Here is an 18,646-nt window from a genome sequence, read left to right on the forward strand (position 1 = left end):
AAGACCCGAAAGACTTCAATGTTTTTCTAACCAGTAATTAAATGAGTCGGCAACTTTTATGTCTGGCTTATCAACACATTTTGTATGTACTTTAGAAGAAAATGTGTGTGATGAACATGGGAGTGTAAACACTGATCCTAAATTCCCTGTATCTCAAAGGTGCATGTAACTATAGTAGTAAATCATTGTTTTGATAATTTGTTTACTTTCAGTATGCTGTTCTACAAATGTTAATATTTTACATAAGATGTTGAAATCTTTACTTTTTGCATTATTTATTTATTTATTTATTTATTTATTTATTTATTTATTCAAATGCCCATAGTGTTGAATAGCCATTTGCCTTTAATATAATGAGTTTGTGACAAGATGAAGTAAAATCATATGCATAATATGGCAACTACCGTACCTTGTGACATTCATTCACTCATTTTCTAGTCCCACAAAAACATGTTGGTACATTTGATAATACTTCATTATTTTTAGGTTGTTTCATGTTTTAATGATTTTCTAACAAAATATTATGGTTTACACATTCATTTTTATTACATAATGGTGTAGACAAGTTAGTTGGCTACGTGTACTTTGGTGACTTCCCCAAAGATATGTACCACCAGCTATTTTTGAGCTTTGCTTCGCACCTCATTGTTTGTTTGACTGTTTGTTTTGATAAGTCAGCCTGTTTTTCCTGCAAGTTTGGGAAATGCATGTGTAGTATTCTCCATGGGGATTTCTACTCTGATTAGTTTTGTGAAAATAGTAATATTATTTATGTAATTGTTCCAGTGTCTATTTTTCTAAAATTAAAAAATAAAACATTATTTAGATGTAGAGAAACTTTGATGACAAAAGTTGTTTAAACTTTGATTATGCATGCTTATCCATTGCAGTTTTGAAAATCAGATGCTGACAAATGCATGTAGTTTGTCGTTGGCACTTTTCCTAAAATCTTAGGCACCATTGACAAACACATGGAGGGGTGGCTGGATATGGGATCACTGTTTTGCTTTTCAACAAGATAATGTGACTGGTATTTGCTGTGTGCAGAAAGCATTGTTAAACCTCCATGAAGTGAAGACATCTTAAATCTGGCCATTCCAATATCACATTTTGTTACCTGTTTCATTGGGGGAGGGGTTCAAAAATTAATTGCAAGTTGAAAAGAGTAAACTTTAGAAGTTCCAAGTTTGTTAGTATTTCAAAATTGTCCTGATTTTCATATCCCTACATGTACCCCCTTCTTCGCAAGGTGTTTGTGAATGCAGGATTGATGTAGTTTTCCAGTACTTCTTATCCCATTTGATATTTTCACAAATATATGTTATATTTTCAGATGTATGCCAAGGCCCAATTGCAACACCAACTCCAAGGAAAGCGAAGTATTTGTGAACAGATTCTTTGGTAAATATGTACTTCTTATGATACTGAATTTTGTAAGGTATATAGAAGGAAATCAGAGTGAATAGTTGAGTAGTCCAGCTTTTAATGAGCAAGTGCTATTTTGAGATGGCATGTTATTCATGTATGACGTAAAAATTGTGCTTTGTAGATTTATAGCAATATTAGAACAATTTTCTTTTTCTTTTTCCCTTATCAACTTGTATGCATTTGGAAAAGCCAACATCACATATACGTGTACCGGTATACACGTCAGACAGAAAGTTTTAATCATTAATTGGTGTTCAGACGCTCCATTAACTGTAATGAAAACTGGAGATTCAGTCTAACTTTGTGTTTGTGTGTTTGTTTGATTAAATGAATTCCAATTAAATAAACCAATAACAGACTACTATTGAGATGTACAGCACTATCCATGTTGTTGATGTGCACAGTCAATGATCACAATTTTGTGATCATACTTGTCTCACAGATAGACATACCAGTAGACCATGTACGGTACATTTACTTTTTCCCTTTTTTGAAATACAATGTGTAGTGGTTTAACATATTTTGGACTCGCAAAAAATATCTAAGGGTAATTTTTTTGCTTTTGTGTGATAGTGAAGAAAGAGATAGTGAAGACACTCTGTGATGCCAGCGATAAAAACGCTGATGAGTTAAACTGCAGTACAGGAAGGTGAGCAGTGTTCAATTGTTTGATATTCTTTTTACGTATGCTGGTACATGAATGTTTACTGAACAAATCCAAATTTTTCACTCCAATATACAATAGACTTTCCATCTACATCTATCTCAGGGGCAATCCACATGTGTCCATCGAGGAAGCTGTGTTTGATGTTCAGGACACTGGTACAGACGACATCAGCAATGATGAACTGATGAATGATGACATTGATGATGATATGAATGTGATTGAACTGCAGAAGTGTATAGCTTTTGTTCCTTGCATTGTGGACTTGCTTAGAAAATCCAATGGTAACATATGTAATAGGAAAGACTGTAAAGAAGCCCTTGCATACAAGACAGCATTCATTGGTTCTGCAGTTATTGTTACCTGGACATGTCATGCTGGGCACCCTGTTGGAAGTTGGCAATCACAACCTAGAGTCCATGATATGTTTGCTGGAAATCTTCAAATAGCAACCTGTATTCTACTTTCTGCAAACAGTTTTGCAAAGATCAAATTGAGTTCCAGTTTGCTAATGTTGCAACATATCACAAACTACATTTTATTGTATATCAATTGCATGTCTCAATTTTATCCCATAGAGCTGTTTATCAACCTGTTCACCCCATTCCCTGTAAACAGGTCCATACCCATCATTGATAACAATGGGTTTGGGCCAAACCATAGTGGTGAAAGGGTTTAATACCATTCTAAAAAAGTGTGTTTGTATTAAATTCAGGATGTGACACTTGGTGAGTTACTAGATGAAGACGATGTCTTACAAGAATGTAAAGCTCAGAATAGGAAACTCATTGATTTGTAAGTATAATGATTGTCCTCTTTACTTATTTGCATCAGCCAATTGTAATGAAGAATGGGTAGACATCAACTGATATCGACCAATCAGAAATTACCGTTGGCAAGTAAGGTACAGATCGCATCTAACTTTTAGATGCTTTGTAGCAACGTTATGAACGGTGTTAAGAATAAAATGACTAATTATGTAAATTTAGTCAAATTTGTATTTATCACTGGCATTCAATTGGGCTCCAACATGATCAATCTGTTTGCAAGCCAAATTTGCTAGTGAGGCTTGGCAAATTAATGCCAGATTATATTTTAGTTGACAACTAATTTCACTGTTTGATGGGTGTCTTTCAACTCTTGATGGTTACCAAATATGTATCTGAACGCAAAGCGTGTTGCTTCAATCGTTTGTGGCAAATGATTCATGCATTGGTCTGACATATCATTACCTCCACTTCCATAACATCAGCCTTACAAAGCCGGAGATCATGGAAGAGATGGTCAACTTAGTAATACAGGAACCTTCAGAAGAAATCAATGAAAAACTCCGGTATAAACATCCTAACCAAGCCTGTGAATTATTGACAGCAGATGTAGCTAATATCAATGATAAGTTAGGTGAAAGTGAGGTAAGTAGCGTATTGAAACAGTTTGTTGTTTGCAAAGAAGGCTTTGCACCAGGATAAAGTTTTTACAAAATTGCAGTATCTTTGTGCTTATAGTTAGTAATTTGTTCAGAAAGGCTGAGAGGATCATCTCAGGAGTGTTGATGTTCAACGGTAATTGAAATTTCAGAAGCAGCTCAGAGATGAGCAGACAGTGATCTTAGGTCTCAGACAACCAGTTTTGCTCTGGATCTACTTTTGTTTTGCTGTTAGTGATCCAACAGATCAATAAAAATGGTGTAAAAATATTGACACTTTGATTGAGAATGTAAGCGGATGACCAGATACAGTTACAGGATCACGATGCATTTTGACACTGGTCCAGTTTCATAATGAATTTATCCAACCTTGCTTTTGCAAAATTGCAATGGTTTTGATATCAACTGCTTCAATGAAAGGATTCTGAGCTTATCAAATGTAGGTCAAAGGTCATATTAATCCAGTTTCTCTTCCCCAAAGGGAAAATCGTCATTGTACTTGTCAGAACATTTGAATATGTCAAATCCACATGTCTGATAGCCTTAGAAACTGGCTTGTATGACAACATGGATGAGGTTTTAACTCTCATGCTTTGTTTACCCATGCAGGTTTTACTGAACAGATTATGGGGTTTTCTGGAATCGGAAGCCCCACTGAATCCACTTCTAGCAAGTTTCTTCAGCAAATGCATGGCGATGTTGCTAAGCAGGAAGACAGAAAGTACCGTAGAATTTATCAAATCAAAAGATGATCCAGTGGGGTTGTTAGTTAGTCACATTGGAACTTCTGCCATAATGGATCTGATTTTAAGATTAGCCTCCTGTGCTGAAACAGCCCAGCTTAGACAAGATATAGCATATGTAAGTATTATTCCTATGTAAATGTATTCACTTATGCAAAGTTGATATTAATTAGTAGTTTTCTTATGCAGATAAATAATTGGTCTCTGTTAATGAGTCATTGGTCCAAATCTCAGGCCTTATCAAGGATTATTCATGATTTCTGTGATGATCTGACGGGATGCCATTTGAGGAGAACTTGTTTGAGAATTGCGGAGATTTACTCAGATATGATTTCTTTATAGGAAAGAAATTTCCTCTTGAATTATATGAAAAGCTCCATCATAGCATATGTTTGATAGAAATTGAGTTCTGTAAGAGACAGGATGTGGACACAAATCATTTGTCATAGTTCTTACATACTGTATGGAGACAACTCAATGAAAATGACCAGTTTTGCTCAACAACTTTACACTGTAATTTTAGCCAATTCAAAAATCAGAACTTTCATATTACATGTACTTGTTCAGTTTCATTGTGTTCCATAAATGTTTCATGCCACAATACTGGATACATATATGTGCAGACTTAATTATGTTATTCAACCTTTACCCTTGAGACTTTGCCTTTTAACCGTTTTGAGTGCCACAGTCAACTTTCGTTGCCTTCATCAAATATAGTGCAGATAATCTTTTTCAGATCAAGACAATTTCTTTTCAGATTTTTCCCAAAATTTTGATAAAAAATTGTAGTCAATAAAAAGTTACATCGTTTTCACTCCAAAATTACCAAACAATTACAGAAAAATTCATGAAAATTTGTAAAATGTTGCACCAAAATAAAGGTGGGAAAAATTGCAGCTCTCAAAGGGTTAAGCAAGCTAACACCATCAAATCTTCATTGCTGTGTCTATGCCTTATTTGTAAACTAAAGTTCTTGTCACATTTGATATTTTTTTACAGTGGTTGAATGAACAGAGGCTTATACAAAGGTTAATAGAACTGATAGATCCAACACAGGATGAAAACAAACATAGCAATGCTTCATTAACAGTCTGCGAATTGATACGACTTGGCAGAGAACAGATGTCACAGTATCAAGAAACAGCCGATGAAGATCCCTTGCTAGCTACCATTGAACAGTAAGATATCTCTAAGATCCCTTGCTAGCTACCATTGAACAGTAAGAAAAGTAAGATCCCTTGCTAGCTACCATTGAACAGTAAGAAAACTCTAAGATCCCTTGCTAGCTACCATTGAACAGTAAGAAAACTCTTAAGATCCCTTGCTAGCTACCATTGAACAGTAAGAAAACTCTAAGATCCCTTGCTAGCTACCATTGAACAGTAAGAAAACACTTAGGGGCCACCCAGAAAGAACGCATGTCACGAAAAGTCATAGTTAAATAGCATTGACTTAGTAGCTGTAATTTAAGTTGCCAAAGTAGGTTTAGGAATGTTAACACAAGGGCCCTTTGTAAAAACAGTGTCAGTGTCCATATTATTGATGTTCCTATTGTACAAAAAAATGAGGATTTGCGTCTTAAACTCATCAAGTAACATGCAAGTGCGCCACCCTGCTGTAAAGATAAACAATATTTCCCCAGCTTCAAAAACTAAGTTTTTGAAGTCAGTTTGGTTTCTTTCAGTATGGATGATATGAAATATTTTATCTCAAAGCAAATTTTCTCCTATTTTAGGAAAGAGACTGTGAGTATGTTAATGAATTACATGCTACATGAAGAAAAATCAGAGTCTGCATTGGCCAATGGAGTTGCCATTCTCTTATCTCTTACTGAATTCAAAAAGTGTGGGTAAGTACATCCGTCCATCCCTAGCTGGGTGATATTAGGTCCATTCCATTGTATCCAGTGGTTTTGGTTTGATCCATGTACAGAGATATGGGGGTGAAAGAGTTTGGATTTCCAGATTAACGTCATCAATGGCTTTTGCTCAGCGTGTGGTGTACTGGGGAAACGGTGTGTGGTTGTCAGACAGTCACCCTAGGACATTTACCCAGCTGAAGAAAATTTAGCCTAAACTTTTGAAGCCTCTGCTCTTTCCCTGTCCCATTTCTGCCACTGGGGGCGCTACGTCCACAAAACAGGGTCCAATATGTGCCAACCATTAGTAACTATGATGTCCCACCGCCCAATGAATCATGGGACATGATAAAATATGGCCTTGAAACAATGACACTACTTAAGTCTCAACCCTAATTGCATGTTTTGTTGTGGAGAGTAGGGACAAGCAAGAAATGTCCACCATGGATATAGGATGGCAAACAGAGAAACTACGACTTGCATCTACTGATGCATAAATGCATAGAAACAAGTATTTTGTGTCACTCAAGAAACTACTCACCAAATAAAGACTTCTTGATAAAGCTGGCCAATGACAGCCATAGATAGAACAGTACATACTAGACCATTTCTGTTAACATAGTGAAGCCCTTGGCAATAACCAGACTAACATGACTGGTTGGTGGGAGATAACCTGGTGGTTAATGTCCATAGGAGAAAGGTAGTGATACCTGGTTTTTAGCAGTCACTACCATTGTAATATCCCCATGTATATTAACACAGGCTTACAATGGAACTGTAGAAAAAAGGGATGTAGATATAAATAATTTCAATTCATGTTACGGCCTTGGATTATTTGTTTGAAGCTTCCATACCACAGAAACTTTGTCTTCAAAAGTCCATCTATCATGAGTTCTGAAAGTTATCTAAACCCTAGAGTTGAAAGAACAGGGAATTACTCTGTGGCAAACAGTAATAGCCACTGAACTGTGTATGAAACTCTATCCTGATTTTTTTCAGAAATATGTAATATTCCTGACATAGTCTTTTTAAATTATCAACATAGTAACATGATTATTGACTGACCACTTCAGGCATAGTTGTATATGATGGTATTTTCAGTACTTCATTTTTTGCCCACGTGTGAACACGTGGGCATATGTCGCAGCGATGTCTGTCTGTCTGTGTGTCTGTCTGTCTGTTGGTCCATTTTCTCAAAAACGGCTGAACGTATTTCAGTCAAATTTGGTAGACATCTTCAGAATTCAAATGGCTAGAACTGAAAAGGTTTTGGTGGGCGTGGCTTGGATATTAATGAAGTTATGAAAGTTTTAATTTTTCTGTTACGCCGCGTATGACAAGTGAAAACAATCGACTGTTTGAGGGCGCTGTGAAATGTGCTTGTCCAGGTTGGCTACAGCTGCAGCTGGATAGCTCTGGTTTCAACCACGGTCCCTCCGTGTTTAACCTCGTATTGAACATTAAAAATATGATATTTTATTACTCATTCAACTCACTATTCAAGATAAAATATCGTTTAGCAAATTAGCTTTATCCTTGGTAATTGATTGTTTCCCTCGCTGCTCGATCGCCAGAAATGAGTACATACGTTCTTAGCCCTGCGTACGATGCTGTGTGTTCCGCTACAGCTAATAGCCCCGCTCACCACAGCCCTGCAAAGGCCCGTACGTAGAGTTGGTGACTTCAAATCCATTTTTGGACTTGACGTAAAAAGCCAAATTACTGCCGAAATTCAGCGTTCTTGGGCCCAAGTCATATCCCTGCCTACCTCAGCTACTCGATCGCTTCCAAAAATGCCAGTCTTTTATTCTTTTTTCGTAAATAACCGTCGATGTCGGCAACTCTCTCGCTAGCCCTGCGTACGTACGCAGTGTACGCTGTGCATTCCCTGTGTGCGTTCCTAACACACAGCGTACACTGCGTACGTACGCAGGGCTAGCGAGAGAGTTGCCGACATCGACGGTTATTTACGAAAAAAGAATAAAAGACTGGCATTTTTGGAAGCGATCGAGTAGCTGAGGTAGGCAGGGATACGACTTGGGCCCAAGAACGCTGAATTTCGGCAGTAATTTGGCTTTTTACGTCAAGTCCAAAATGGATTTGAAGTCACCAACTCTACGTACGGGTCTTTGCAGGGCTGTGGTGAGCGGGGCTATTATTAGCTGTAGCGGAACACACAGCATCGTACGCAGGGCTAATACGTTCTCTACCTAGCCTCATGGCATGGAAGTGCTGATGAATAATATTACTTTGGGTCAAAGGTATTGAAGTGTCCAATCAGGTTCGTGCACAGAGTCCAAGGCCATGACCTACTTCATGTACTTCTGCACTGTTTTGATTTTGCTTCGCCAAGAAACGTATTCGTCATTGTCCATAGAAGTATGTTTGCTCTCCTTTGAGGTTGTTTGTGAAACAAATTCCGGGATAGGCCTTGGAATGCATACGATCGGCATCGCGGCAGTGCATGTAGCTAGCCCTACGAGTATGGCGAGAGTGTCCGGCTTGGCTATGCCGCCTCCCACCTCCGGCAGGCGGCGTAGCCCCCGGCGTAGCCAAAGCCGGACACTGTCGCCATACTCGTAGGGCTACGCATGTAGCGTACCATGCTTGTGTAACTGCCGAGCTCAACGTGCATTCACGGTTGATACTCGTGTACAATCATGATGTGTTCAATTCTGATGAAGATTCATAAGTCTTACTTTTGCAGTCTTTTTTCCGTACGATAATCCCGACAATACGTGTTACTGTTAGACGAGGTGGCCATTTTATGATTCAATACTGCACAGCTACATAGCGTCACTATCGTGTGATCGAGGTACAGCATTGTTGAACGGGATACAGAAACTCTGCAGAGGGAGAAACGATCGTTGACATGAACATCAATGTACTTCAGCACGTAGTCCGCAGATAGCGGATCGAGAAAATAAACGTGTCCCAGTAAATAACGGAATATTTATGTACATTAACTCGATATTAATCAAATTTCCAGCTCATCGCAAAAAAATGTATTGCAAAGATTAATTTGTCACTGACAAATACTGCACTGTATGGAAAAAACAGTCTGTAGAATAGTTCAACCTCAAGTGGTATTACCCGAGACAAACACTTGTGTTGTCAATTTGATTTCATTTCATAAACTTCATACTTCATCGAGTATCGTGTATTTCAGCCTTTGTGAAGCCATTTTATTGATATTTTCAATTTTTGTCTTGGCTTTGTTGTGGAATATGTTGAATCGTCTCCGTGGACATGTAGGCAAAAGTGTGACGGGTCGAAGTGACTTGGGTACCTGGGGCCGACCAAAACCAGTGTGAATTACTGGGGTCAAAGCGGACAGCGGCCGGGATGACGTGTTCCCCAAGCGAGCTACCTTCAGAAGTCTGTTTCATCGCAAAAAACGTCAACTTTTAAAACCTGTCATTTATTTACTGATGTTATTCTCAGCATCACAAACATATACGCCTCTGCTATGTATCACAGCAAATAGTTATATTTGAGCGCCCCGTAAATGGGATCCTCGTTTTTTTGCGAACCCGGAAGTGTGTCTTGCTCAATGCATTTCCTACCCATAGCGAGGGAAACTGCCCGCGTTCCCATGCTCCCATGCACCCTTTTTCAATGCCAGTGCAACGCCATCTGTGCAAAATTTGTTGTGGTATGCTCCCGTGTGATGGAAAACCTCTCTTATTCTAACAATGACGTAGTTGACTTTGGACTTCGATTTCGTAAATGTGATGTCCATGCAGTGAGTTTGGGTTGGCGCGCTTATAATGCAATCTTCGCCCGCCTGCGGTCCGATATCCCGCATTTATTAGCGATATTTATCTGTTTTGACTTGACCAAAGTTGGCAAAACTTGCTATGTACATTAAAGATACTATGATACAAGATTATTGAAAGTCATTTGACATTTTTTTCAGCCAATTCCCAATATGCATATTTAATGAACCTTCCAAATTAGGGATATATACTGGCATTTACTTGATAAAATTTGGCGAAACATGCTGTGTACATTGATCATTATACCAGGTTATAACAGTATTGAAAGTCATTTTGCATTTTCATGTCAGCTAATTCATAATTTGCATAAATAGCTAACAAGCTTTCACGGTTTGGCATATAGAGCTTGAAGGACTTGACCAAAGGTAATTACACATGCTATATTGTGATACATGACAGTACTCAAAGAAATTAATTATTTTTATTTCAGCTAATTACATATTTGAATACTTAATGACCTTTAGATTTGATCTGTGGTGAAATTCATTGTGTTGATCATAACTCTTTAAATGTAGCAAAGCATGTAGCAAAGGTTCAAACTTGCACATAAATGCAATATATAATGAAACACGTGAGCATTTTCAGTTCATATCGGGTTTACTTTAGCCAATACCTTATTTGCAAATTTAATGAACTTTCCTAATTAAGGATATTTACCTGTCTTGACCAGACCAAAGCTGACAAATTGTTTTGTACATTAAAGATACTATGATACGAGATTATTAAAAGTCATTTAACATTTTTACTTCAGCCTATTCCTAATTTGCATATTTAATGAGAACATTTCAATCAATTCCTTATTTGCATATTTTAATGAACTTTCCTGATTGGGGATATATATTTGGATTTAGAATTAATCTGTGGTGAATATTATTCGTTATGTTGATCATAACACTTTCAATGAAGTTGCAGAAATGTGGCAAGGGTTCAGTTTGCATATAACTGCAATATATAATGAAACACGTGGGCATTTTCAGTTCATATCTGGTGTCTGTCTGTTGACAACTGTGGCTGTCACATTGTAGTGGTTAGCACATATTTTGGTTGATGTGATGATGTTCATTGGTATGTCTTGCTGAAATGTGAAGGCAAATATTGAAGTTATGTGCTCTGTAGCTGTACAGAAACCATTGTTGTGCCAATGTGTGCGTCTTTCTAACATGTCCCAAGATTGTTAATGACAACTCTGTAGAAACTAGGATGCATACCTTTTGAGTTTTGAAAAGTTTCAACATGTTGGCAGTATGTTTTGAACAGTTCTGACCAAAAAATATTTAATTTTAGATTTGCCAAGCTGTTATTCAAAGGCATGCCACTGAAATGTTTACTGAATGGTTTTGTGTCACTGTCTTGAAATCCGTTTGATCTCATTTACCAATGTTTTAAAATTCAAAATGGCAAGAAAAACAGGCTATGAAAATTTCAAGTTTTTTACAAGTTAGACAAAAGACCAGCAGACTAATGTAAATGTTACACAGTTGGAATATCTGTTGCTGAAGTGCATTCTGCCTCAAAGTGGGAGAAAAGGTTTATCTATCTCAGAAAGAGATTTCTGTCTAAATCTAACCATTAACTCTGTAGACAAGATCAATAACCACCTGTCTGTCTGCTATCTTACAACACCTCTCAGTTCTTTTGGTCATCTGAAGAATACATCCAAATATCTTTTTATCAGTCTCCCATTGATTCAAGGAAAATGAAAAAGCGACGCATTTTCCCAAGAACCATTCCACATCATCAGTTCATTGTGTTGTTTAGACCAATGGAGAAGTTGACCTGAGATTAGTATCTGTGTGTTCAGGACAAGGATCAATGGTTCTCAATTATTCTGGTGTATTGTAGTGTTGTCTGATAACTTTCCTGGTGCTAACTGACACGGTGTAAGGTATTGATGGTAGTTTGAGGAGGTATAGGATATAAAAAACCCAAACTGTTGATGAATTGAGCCGACAAGGCCTGTTGATGTCTCCTTGTTGTGATAGACAAGGTTATTTTTGGTATTCCAGACTGGATGGTCAGGAACAGTTGACAGCGCTTGATGCAGAAAGACTAGCCAAAGGTGTAAGCAGTGCTTTACAAGGAGTCACTCCCAAGATTAAAGACTTACATCAACTTTTTATTGATCCCCCCAAGGTAAGCATCAGTAATTGTCATTCCTTGACACGTAAGTATTGGTTTAACATCTTCACTCTTATTGCATTATATAAAGTATCATTGCATTAAAATATACATTTGTCATTATCAGAAGTTCAATGGAGCAATGCATTCATCTCATGGATTGGGAATAAAGGTGTTTACCATAACATTGGTTGACAGCGCCATTACACAGAATGTGTTTTAACATTAAATTTATCTCATTAGTAATCTGCTCACTTTATCCATATCATTCATAAGACTTTTTCTCACAATATCTTGCGGAAACTTAGAGTATACTTTCATAGGTAGTGGTTTTTCATCGTTATTTAATTTGACGTAGTACTAAGGGGGCCGTCGATAATAAAAGCTGACGCACGACAAACGTAATTCTTTCGTTTAGGGGGAGGGGGTAAAAGCTCATTTCGTTTTGTGTGCGTCAAAATCGCATAAGGATTTTCGTATATCGTTTTCGAAGAGCGACTTTGCAGCGAGAACAGAATGACCAAAAAATACGGAGACAGCAAAGATAATGAAAAGACATAAATGTGAAATAAAAACTTGTATGCTTTTTCAAGTGAAATATGTATGTGAAACATTTTCCTATGTGGGAAATACATTAAAATGTTCAGTGTCTTAAAAAGTGAAACGCGTAAAGTGGAGGTTTATTAATTAATGTGCACTTCCGGTATTTTTTCATGGGCGTACGGATCAGAGATTTGCGTGTGGGTTTGTCAGAAACGGCATCATAATACGAAATTGATTTCGCATAAGAACTTTCGTTTTGAGTGGGAGGGAGGGGGTTTCAAGTAAAACGAAGGAATTACGTTTCGTGTGCGTCAGCTAAAATTATTGACGGCCCCTAATGAAATTGACAACAACAACAACAACAATAATAATAATAACAATAATAATAATATTGCTCATTTCATGTTTCATGAACAGACTAATGTTACACACTGCAAGCTTGTTGAATTACTTAGTAATCTGTTCATTCAACATAATATGTTATGACAGTGTATTTGCAAGTTTGTAAATATTTAAAGAAGTCTGGTAGATATATCAAAACATTGACAGCACAGAGCAGTGGAGGTTTGAGCTCCTTAACTGTCTGCCCAGCTACTTTCACCAAGTGATTACATAAAAGAATAAATTCATATTTATGATGTGATAATCTAATTACTGAATCAAGTCTTGTTTGTTTTTCACAGCAACGTGCAATGCCTAGTACAGTAGGTCTTCTAGATCCACCGTTTGGTAATACTAGGTTACAATTATCCAGGTTGGTTGGTGCTCTACTTCTGACCAATACACACGCTGTCAATAGTGAACTTTGTCGATTAGGAACACTTAAAACATTATTGGTAAGTAGTTGCTGTCTGTTCTAACATGTATTGACTCACATTTTATCCAGTACATGTGCAGCTATCAATAAAGATGATATGCAGCTGATTTCAAATGAGAGTATATCACAAGAAACAACAATTGATAAGGGGGGGCTGCAGGGATCTGATCAGTATTATCATTATTAGTGATTTTTATGAGCAGTAATGCCAATGTTACTAGAAGGACTGTGTGGTTCTGAATCCCTGAGTGCAGAAAACTCTTCCCTTTTTAACTTCATGCGTTTTAATTTGTCCACAGGACTTGTTCTTCCAGTATTCATGGAATAATTTTCTTCACACTCAAGTTGAACAGTGTATCAATGTAGTACTCACAAACACACCAACAGAAGCTGAACATGGTAAACAACAACATCCAATGTTAGTTCATGTAAGTAAACAACAATGTGAAAAGCAATAAATTCAGTGCTATGAACTGTCTTGCATTCAAAACATTTCCAATTTATAACAGACAATATACAGTTGATCAGTAAACTCAACTAACCGTACCCTGCTAAAACGTTCGGCCTTCCATACTGAAATGCATCGGTATAGTGAACCTGTTTTGACTGTTCCATGCATTAACTAGAACCCATCCATTTGTAGTTTTCAGTCTGTTTTAACATAATTTAGTGAACAGAATGACTGTTGGTGAAAATAGGCCCTTTTGGACCAATGTAGGGCACTCCCTTTTCAGTAACAGTTGGGGGTATGGTATAACCCACTGTGTTTTAAAGGTATATCAGGTTTTACTCTCTATTTAATTGTTTTGACACTGAAGTGAAAGTACAAAACCATGGATGATCCAGTATTTGTTCAAACACAAGAAATGAAGTAATCTGTTTTATAGAAAACAATAAGTAAGTCTAAATAGCTGCAAATAAGATGTGTTTTTCTTTACCGATCTCGTACGGACCACATTCCACTTAATGTTTAATACTTGTCCATTCCATAGTTTTCTGTCCAAGAAATGTGCATTACTCCATTCTGCAATGATTAAAAAGAACTAACAGTTTATGTACATGTCAGATCTGCTGAGCTGACACATACAACTTTCAGTGTACTGTGGCAAAGTTAAGACTAATAGTCCAATGTCTTCCCTCATCTACGTAAGGAGGTCTCTAAAACTGATACATATACCCTCTGATGACATACCTAGACAGCTGGAAATACTTCTCAAAACCAGGGCACTGACTTACACTGTGATCCATCAAATAAAATGAGACATTTTTGTCTGTGTGTACGTTTTTAGGTTTATTTCTCTCGTAAAGTTTGTTTGAAAGTGACAACATGTGACCCTCAGTGAAAATGTCTGTGTATTTTAAGTGAGTCTTGATAAGCCTTGAAGGGTTATGCACTGTACTGAACACTAATGAACACTGCAAAGTGAATCAGAACAGGTTCACTTTTGTTGCATTTTCTTCCTGACTAGAAGACTTGTTTGGTTTGTTGTAGTGTGTGAATACTTCTATGAAACTAGTCCCTTTGCTTCTAGGTGTTGTAATTTACACTTGGACCTGGTCAAGTGTCATGAATTGAGCTACCCCACGACTCTACCATTATTTTGGGAGGGGGAGGGCCAGTGGGTGTGAGGGACTGCAAAAAGGGTGACAGTGGAAAGCTATGATGAAAGGGTAGAACTTGTCTTCTTGAACAAGTGTACAAAAGAGAAAATATGAAAAATATTTGAAAAGCAGTGTAGTTGATGTTGTGTTTGTTTGTGTTGTATTGTTTTGTATTGGTTAGGGTTATGCTTATGCTTGGCCTTCCAAAAAAGTAATCAGTAGTTCTTTCATTAACTGTAGAATTGATCCGTCGGTTTTTTCCCTCATACCCCTCTGTCCTCCCTATAAAATAATGGACACTGTCCTGGAGGTGGCTCCCTGGTGTGACAATTTACCGGATTCAATAACTTCCAGGTCAAATTGAATGGAGAGTTTTCCAGATATTCAGTGAATTAGCCGTCCAAGTCATCTGTGTCAAATTTCTTTTGATTTACAATGTCATCCATTCAATACCAGCTGACTATTGATCATTTTGAAATAATAGAATTAGACTTACTGTGTTACAGTATTTTGAACTTAGCATTTGTCTATCTTTCAGTTTTTGTGGAAAAGTTGACATCCAACAGTATTAAAGTATGTCAAAATACTACCAAGTAATAAAAATTGCTAAATTAACAAAAATGGATATACAGATAGAAAACTGGTGAATAATTTTATACTCTCGATAGAATTTTTCCAACCCTTAATGAGCATACTATTTTTCATTTCAGCTATTTTCAGAATGTAAAATAATTCAAAGGATATTAGATAGTTGGGAAGAGAATGAACAGGTTCAAACACAAAACCCTGGCAGAAGAAAGGGATATATGGGACACCTCACCAAGACAGCCAATGATATCACATATGCCATGGATAAGGGTTGCAATAGTGAATTGACAAAACAACAGTTCCAAGGTGAGAATGCGCACTGGAGGAAACAAGATGATGGATGTTTTAACAAACCAACATGAGTTGGAGGAAACAAGCAGTTGCCATAAAAGTCAAACAAATGGCCATTGTCAAGCTTGCCTCATATCAGTGGCTAGTTTTGCTGTACACATGAAAATGATCTGATACGTGCAAGTCATTTAATCGAGATTCTGTTCTCTGACCACACCATCTATTGAACTATGAACCAATATTATCCCTTCATTTGTAGTGCTCTCTCAGGAGACCTTTATGATGTGTGGCAAGTCTGGTTCCATGCCCCATTTCTGTATAGATCTTGGTTTGAATGTGGAACAAAGTTGAAATCATCAATGAACACTCACTCAAGATCACTTGATAAACTGAGCAATGATAACCATTGATAGAATATGCCACACACATAGACCCCTGTTGGTGAACACAGCAGTAGCAATGGTACAAGGAACTACACTTTTGTCAAGCTTTGAGTTGTCAAGTTGTATTTGTGGAAACACAGATGTTGAATGTCAGAATTAAAATATGCTCCAGAATAAGTATAAATGTGGATATGCAAGTTGTTCATGATGTAGATATTAGTAAAAAGTATTTTACAGGGACGTGCTGAAAGGAGTATGCAAACTGTCCCAGAAAAATGACCAGTCATAGGAACATTAAAGTCATCAAATTTATTCAAATGTAAAATTGCCAGTAATAATATCCTGCTAGAAGTGCAACTTTCTAGGAGTTGTGTGTATTGATCTCTTTCATGTTTTCCTTTTCTTTCTCACCAGAATTTGTTCCGGAAGATTATAGGGAAAAGTGGGAAAACTTTGTCTCAGGACCTTTAGCAGAAACAAACAAGAGAAATACAGTAGACTTGGTAAGTTAACCACAGGTGGATTTCCGTTATTAGTTTAGCTGATAAGATTTTTCATGTACAATATCTTCACTCACAGTCATGTAGCAGTCTTGGGAAGCTCATAACTGGTCAGTATAATGTATGTGAATGTGGGTCAAAGCAGAGACGTTTAGACATTTCCAGAGTCTATAAATAGAATTTGGATATTGATGATTAAGGAGAACAGATTGCTTGTGAATGCATAATAAAATTTGTTCACTGTTCAATATAAGTTATTTTGACCCACCTTCAAGATACACAAAATTATCTTGAGTAACTGGGAGCTTCAATCAAATGAGCTTTCAGTAAAGTTTCATGACAGTTCAACCAAAAGTATGAAAATGAGAACTGTGGCTTACATTCAGTCAAAGTTTTCATTTAGACACCCGAATGCTCATGAAGTGTTCACGTTTGTTTGTAGGTTGGTGGTCATCCACTTCATTCCTCCAGTGAGGATGATGATGCTGATTTTAGAGACATTCCCTTTCCACAAGATGCAGCAATGCAGCAGGTCAGTGTCTAATCCATTATTTCCTAATCCTCCTGTCAAATAGATTGAATTTATTAGTTCAAAAGTAAAAATTTATAAAAGAGAGTTGTTAGGATTTGTCAGTGATTGGTAATTACAAACCATAAAAGCAAAGTAATTAACGTATCTCAGCATTGTTTCATCAGCACTAACATTTATCTATATCCATTTGTGATGACAGTTCACAAGATGGTTTACCGTTTTGCTCTTAAAGAAATCTCACAAACCTTATGTTGACTTGAATTTCAAATTGTTGTTGTCAGCGTAAACATTACGAAAATTGAATTAAGACCAACCACACACACACCTTATTTGTATTTATTGTTTACTAAAAATATTTGTCAGTGTATGTCTGTCTTAATTATCTGTATAGAGTCTTGTTTAAATGTGTGTGAATTGATGGTGTCATTTTCAGTGATTCTAACATTTGTCATTGAACCCTGCCACCGCTGCAATGTGGTATAAGCCCATTGCCTACTATGGTATGGGTGAATCTATTTTAGAGAAATAGGGATGGAACAGCGTAGATGTCTCCTGTGTGTGTTGTTACCTCAGTTTTGATGAAAAGAAAAGTTAACTGCTTTAAGATAATGCATTTAAAAACATTTTAACCAAACTGTATGATAGGGATGTTATTTATATATGTGAAAGAAAGTTATAACATATTTATGACAGAAATTGTGTACAAGTCTTGGCATGTATTAGCTTCTCTGCTATATTTTAAGTTTCATCCTCTTTAAACTCACTTAAATTAAGTTGCACTTTTCAGATTCTTTGGTTCATACAGTTATTTCAAGAAATAAATGATAAAGCTAAACACACAGCATTAGATAAATCCATTTGATTGTTTAATAGTTTTATATAATATATTATCATGATCAGCTTTCTCAATCATGTGCAGTCAACTCTTCTTTTTGAAATGTTCTGTCGAATACTGTAGGCTGAAAAATGTTTGTTGTTGAACTCACTTTACAGTCATTCACAGTAACTCACTGCATTGTCATGTCCAATCTTTGCCTTGTGTCTGTTGAATGGTGGATCCATACAATTCACAGTCTTTACTAATTCTAACCCACAGTACACTGTTGTACACTACTGTGTCATGATTTGAGTTCTGCTAAATACTGTGTTTTCCTCCTCTTAAAGCCGCTGTTCAATAACCTCACATTTGTGTTACTTCAGTGTTCAAATTTCAGTGTCGTCCTCTGTCTCACACATGCATACACACCCTGTGATGTGCTAAGATAATATGTGCAAATGTTACAACAAGTCACTTTAATGTATTTTTGCAACTGACTGTTGAAATACTGTTCCGAAAATTAATGCAGCCTGTTTGCATTGCCAAAAATAGTTTTC

At 36.8% G+C, this 18,646-nt stretch overlaps 1 protein-coding gene across 1 annotated transcript in view; it reads left to right on the forward strand.

The window, feature by feature from the left end:
- Positions 1-2,057: 2,057 nt before the first annotated feature.
- Positions 2,058-18,646, forward strand: part of LOC139123352 (serine/threonine-protein phosphatase 6 regulatory subunit 3-like) — a 28,625-nt gene continuing 12,036 nt past the window's right edge. Inside the window, exons 1-12 of the mRNA XM_070689506.1 lie at positions 2,058-2,077; positions 2,808-2,887; positions 3,345-3,504; positions 4,128-4,379; positions 5,261-5,439; positions 5,997-6,110; positions 11,881-12,031; positions 13,243-13,395; positions 13,676-13,804; positions 15,689-15,872; positions 16,655-16,743; positions 17,183-17,272. Coding sequence (XP_070545607.1) covers positions 3,364-3,504; positions 4,128-4,379; positions 5,261-5,439; positions 5,997-6,110; positions 11,881-12,031; positions 13,243-13,395; positions 13,676-13,804; positions 15,689-15,872; positions 16,655-16,743; positions 17,183-17,272 — 1,482 coding nt within the window. The 5' untranslated portion in view covers positions 2,058-2,077; positions 2,808-2,887; positions 3,345-3,363. The remainder of the gene's footprint in view (positions 2,078-2,807; positions 2,888-3,344; positions 3,505-4,127; positions 4,380-5,260; positions 5,440-5,996; positions 6,111-11,880; positions 12,032-13,242; positions 13,396-13,675; positions 13,805-15,688; positions 15,873-16,654; positions 16,744-17,182; positions 17,273-18,646) is intronic.

This window comes from Ptychodera flava, chromosome 2 (assembly GCF_041260155.1).
Source record: "Ptychodera flava strain L36383 chromosome 2, AS_Pfla_20210202, whole genome shotgun sequence".
Taxonomy (NCBI): Eukaryota; Metazoa; Hemichordata; class Enteropneusta; family Ptychoderidae; genus Ptychodera; species Ptychodera flava.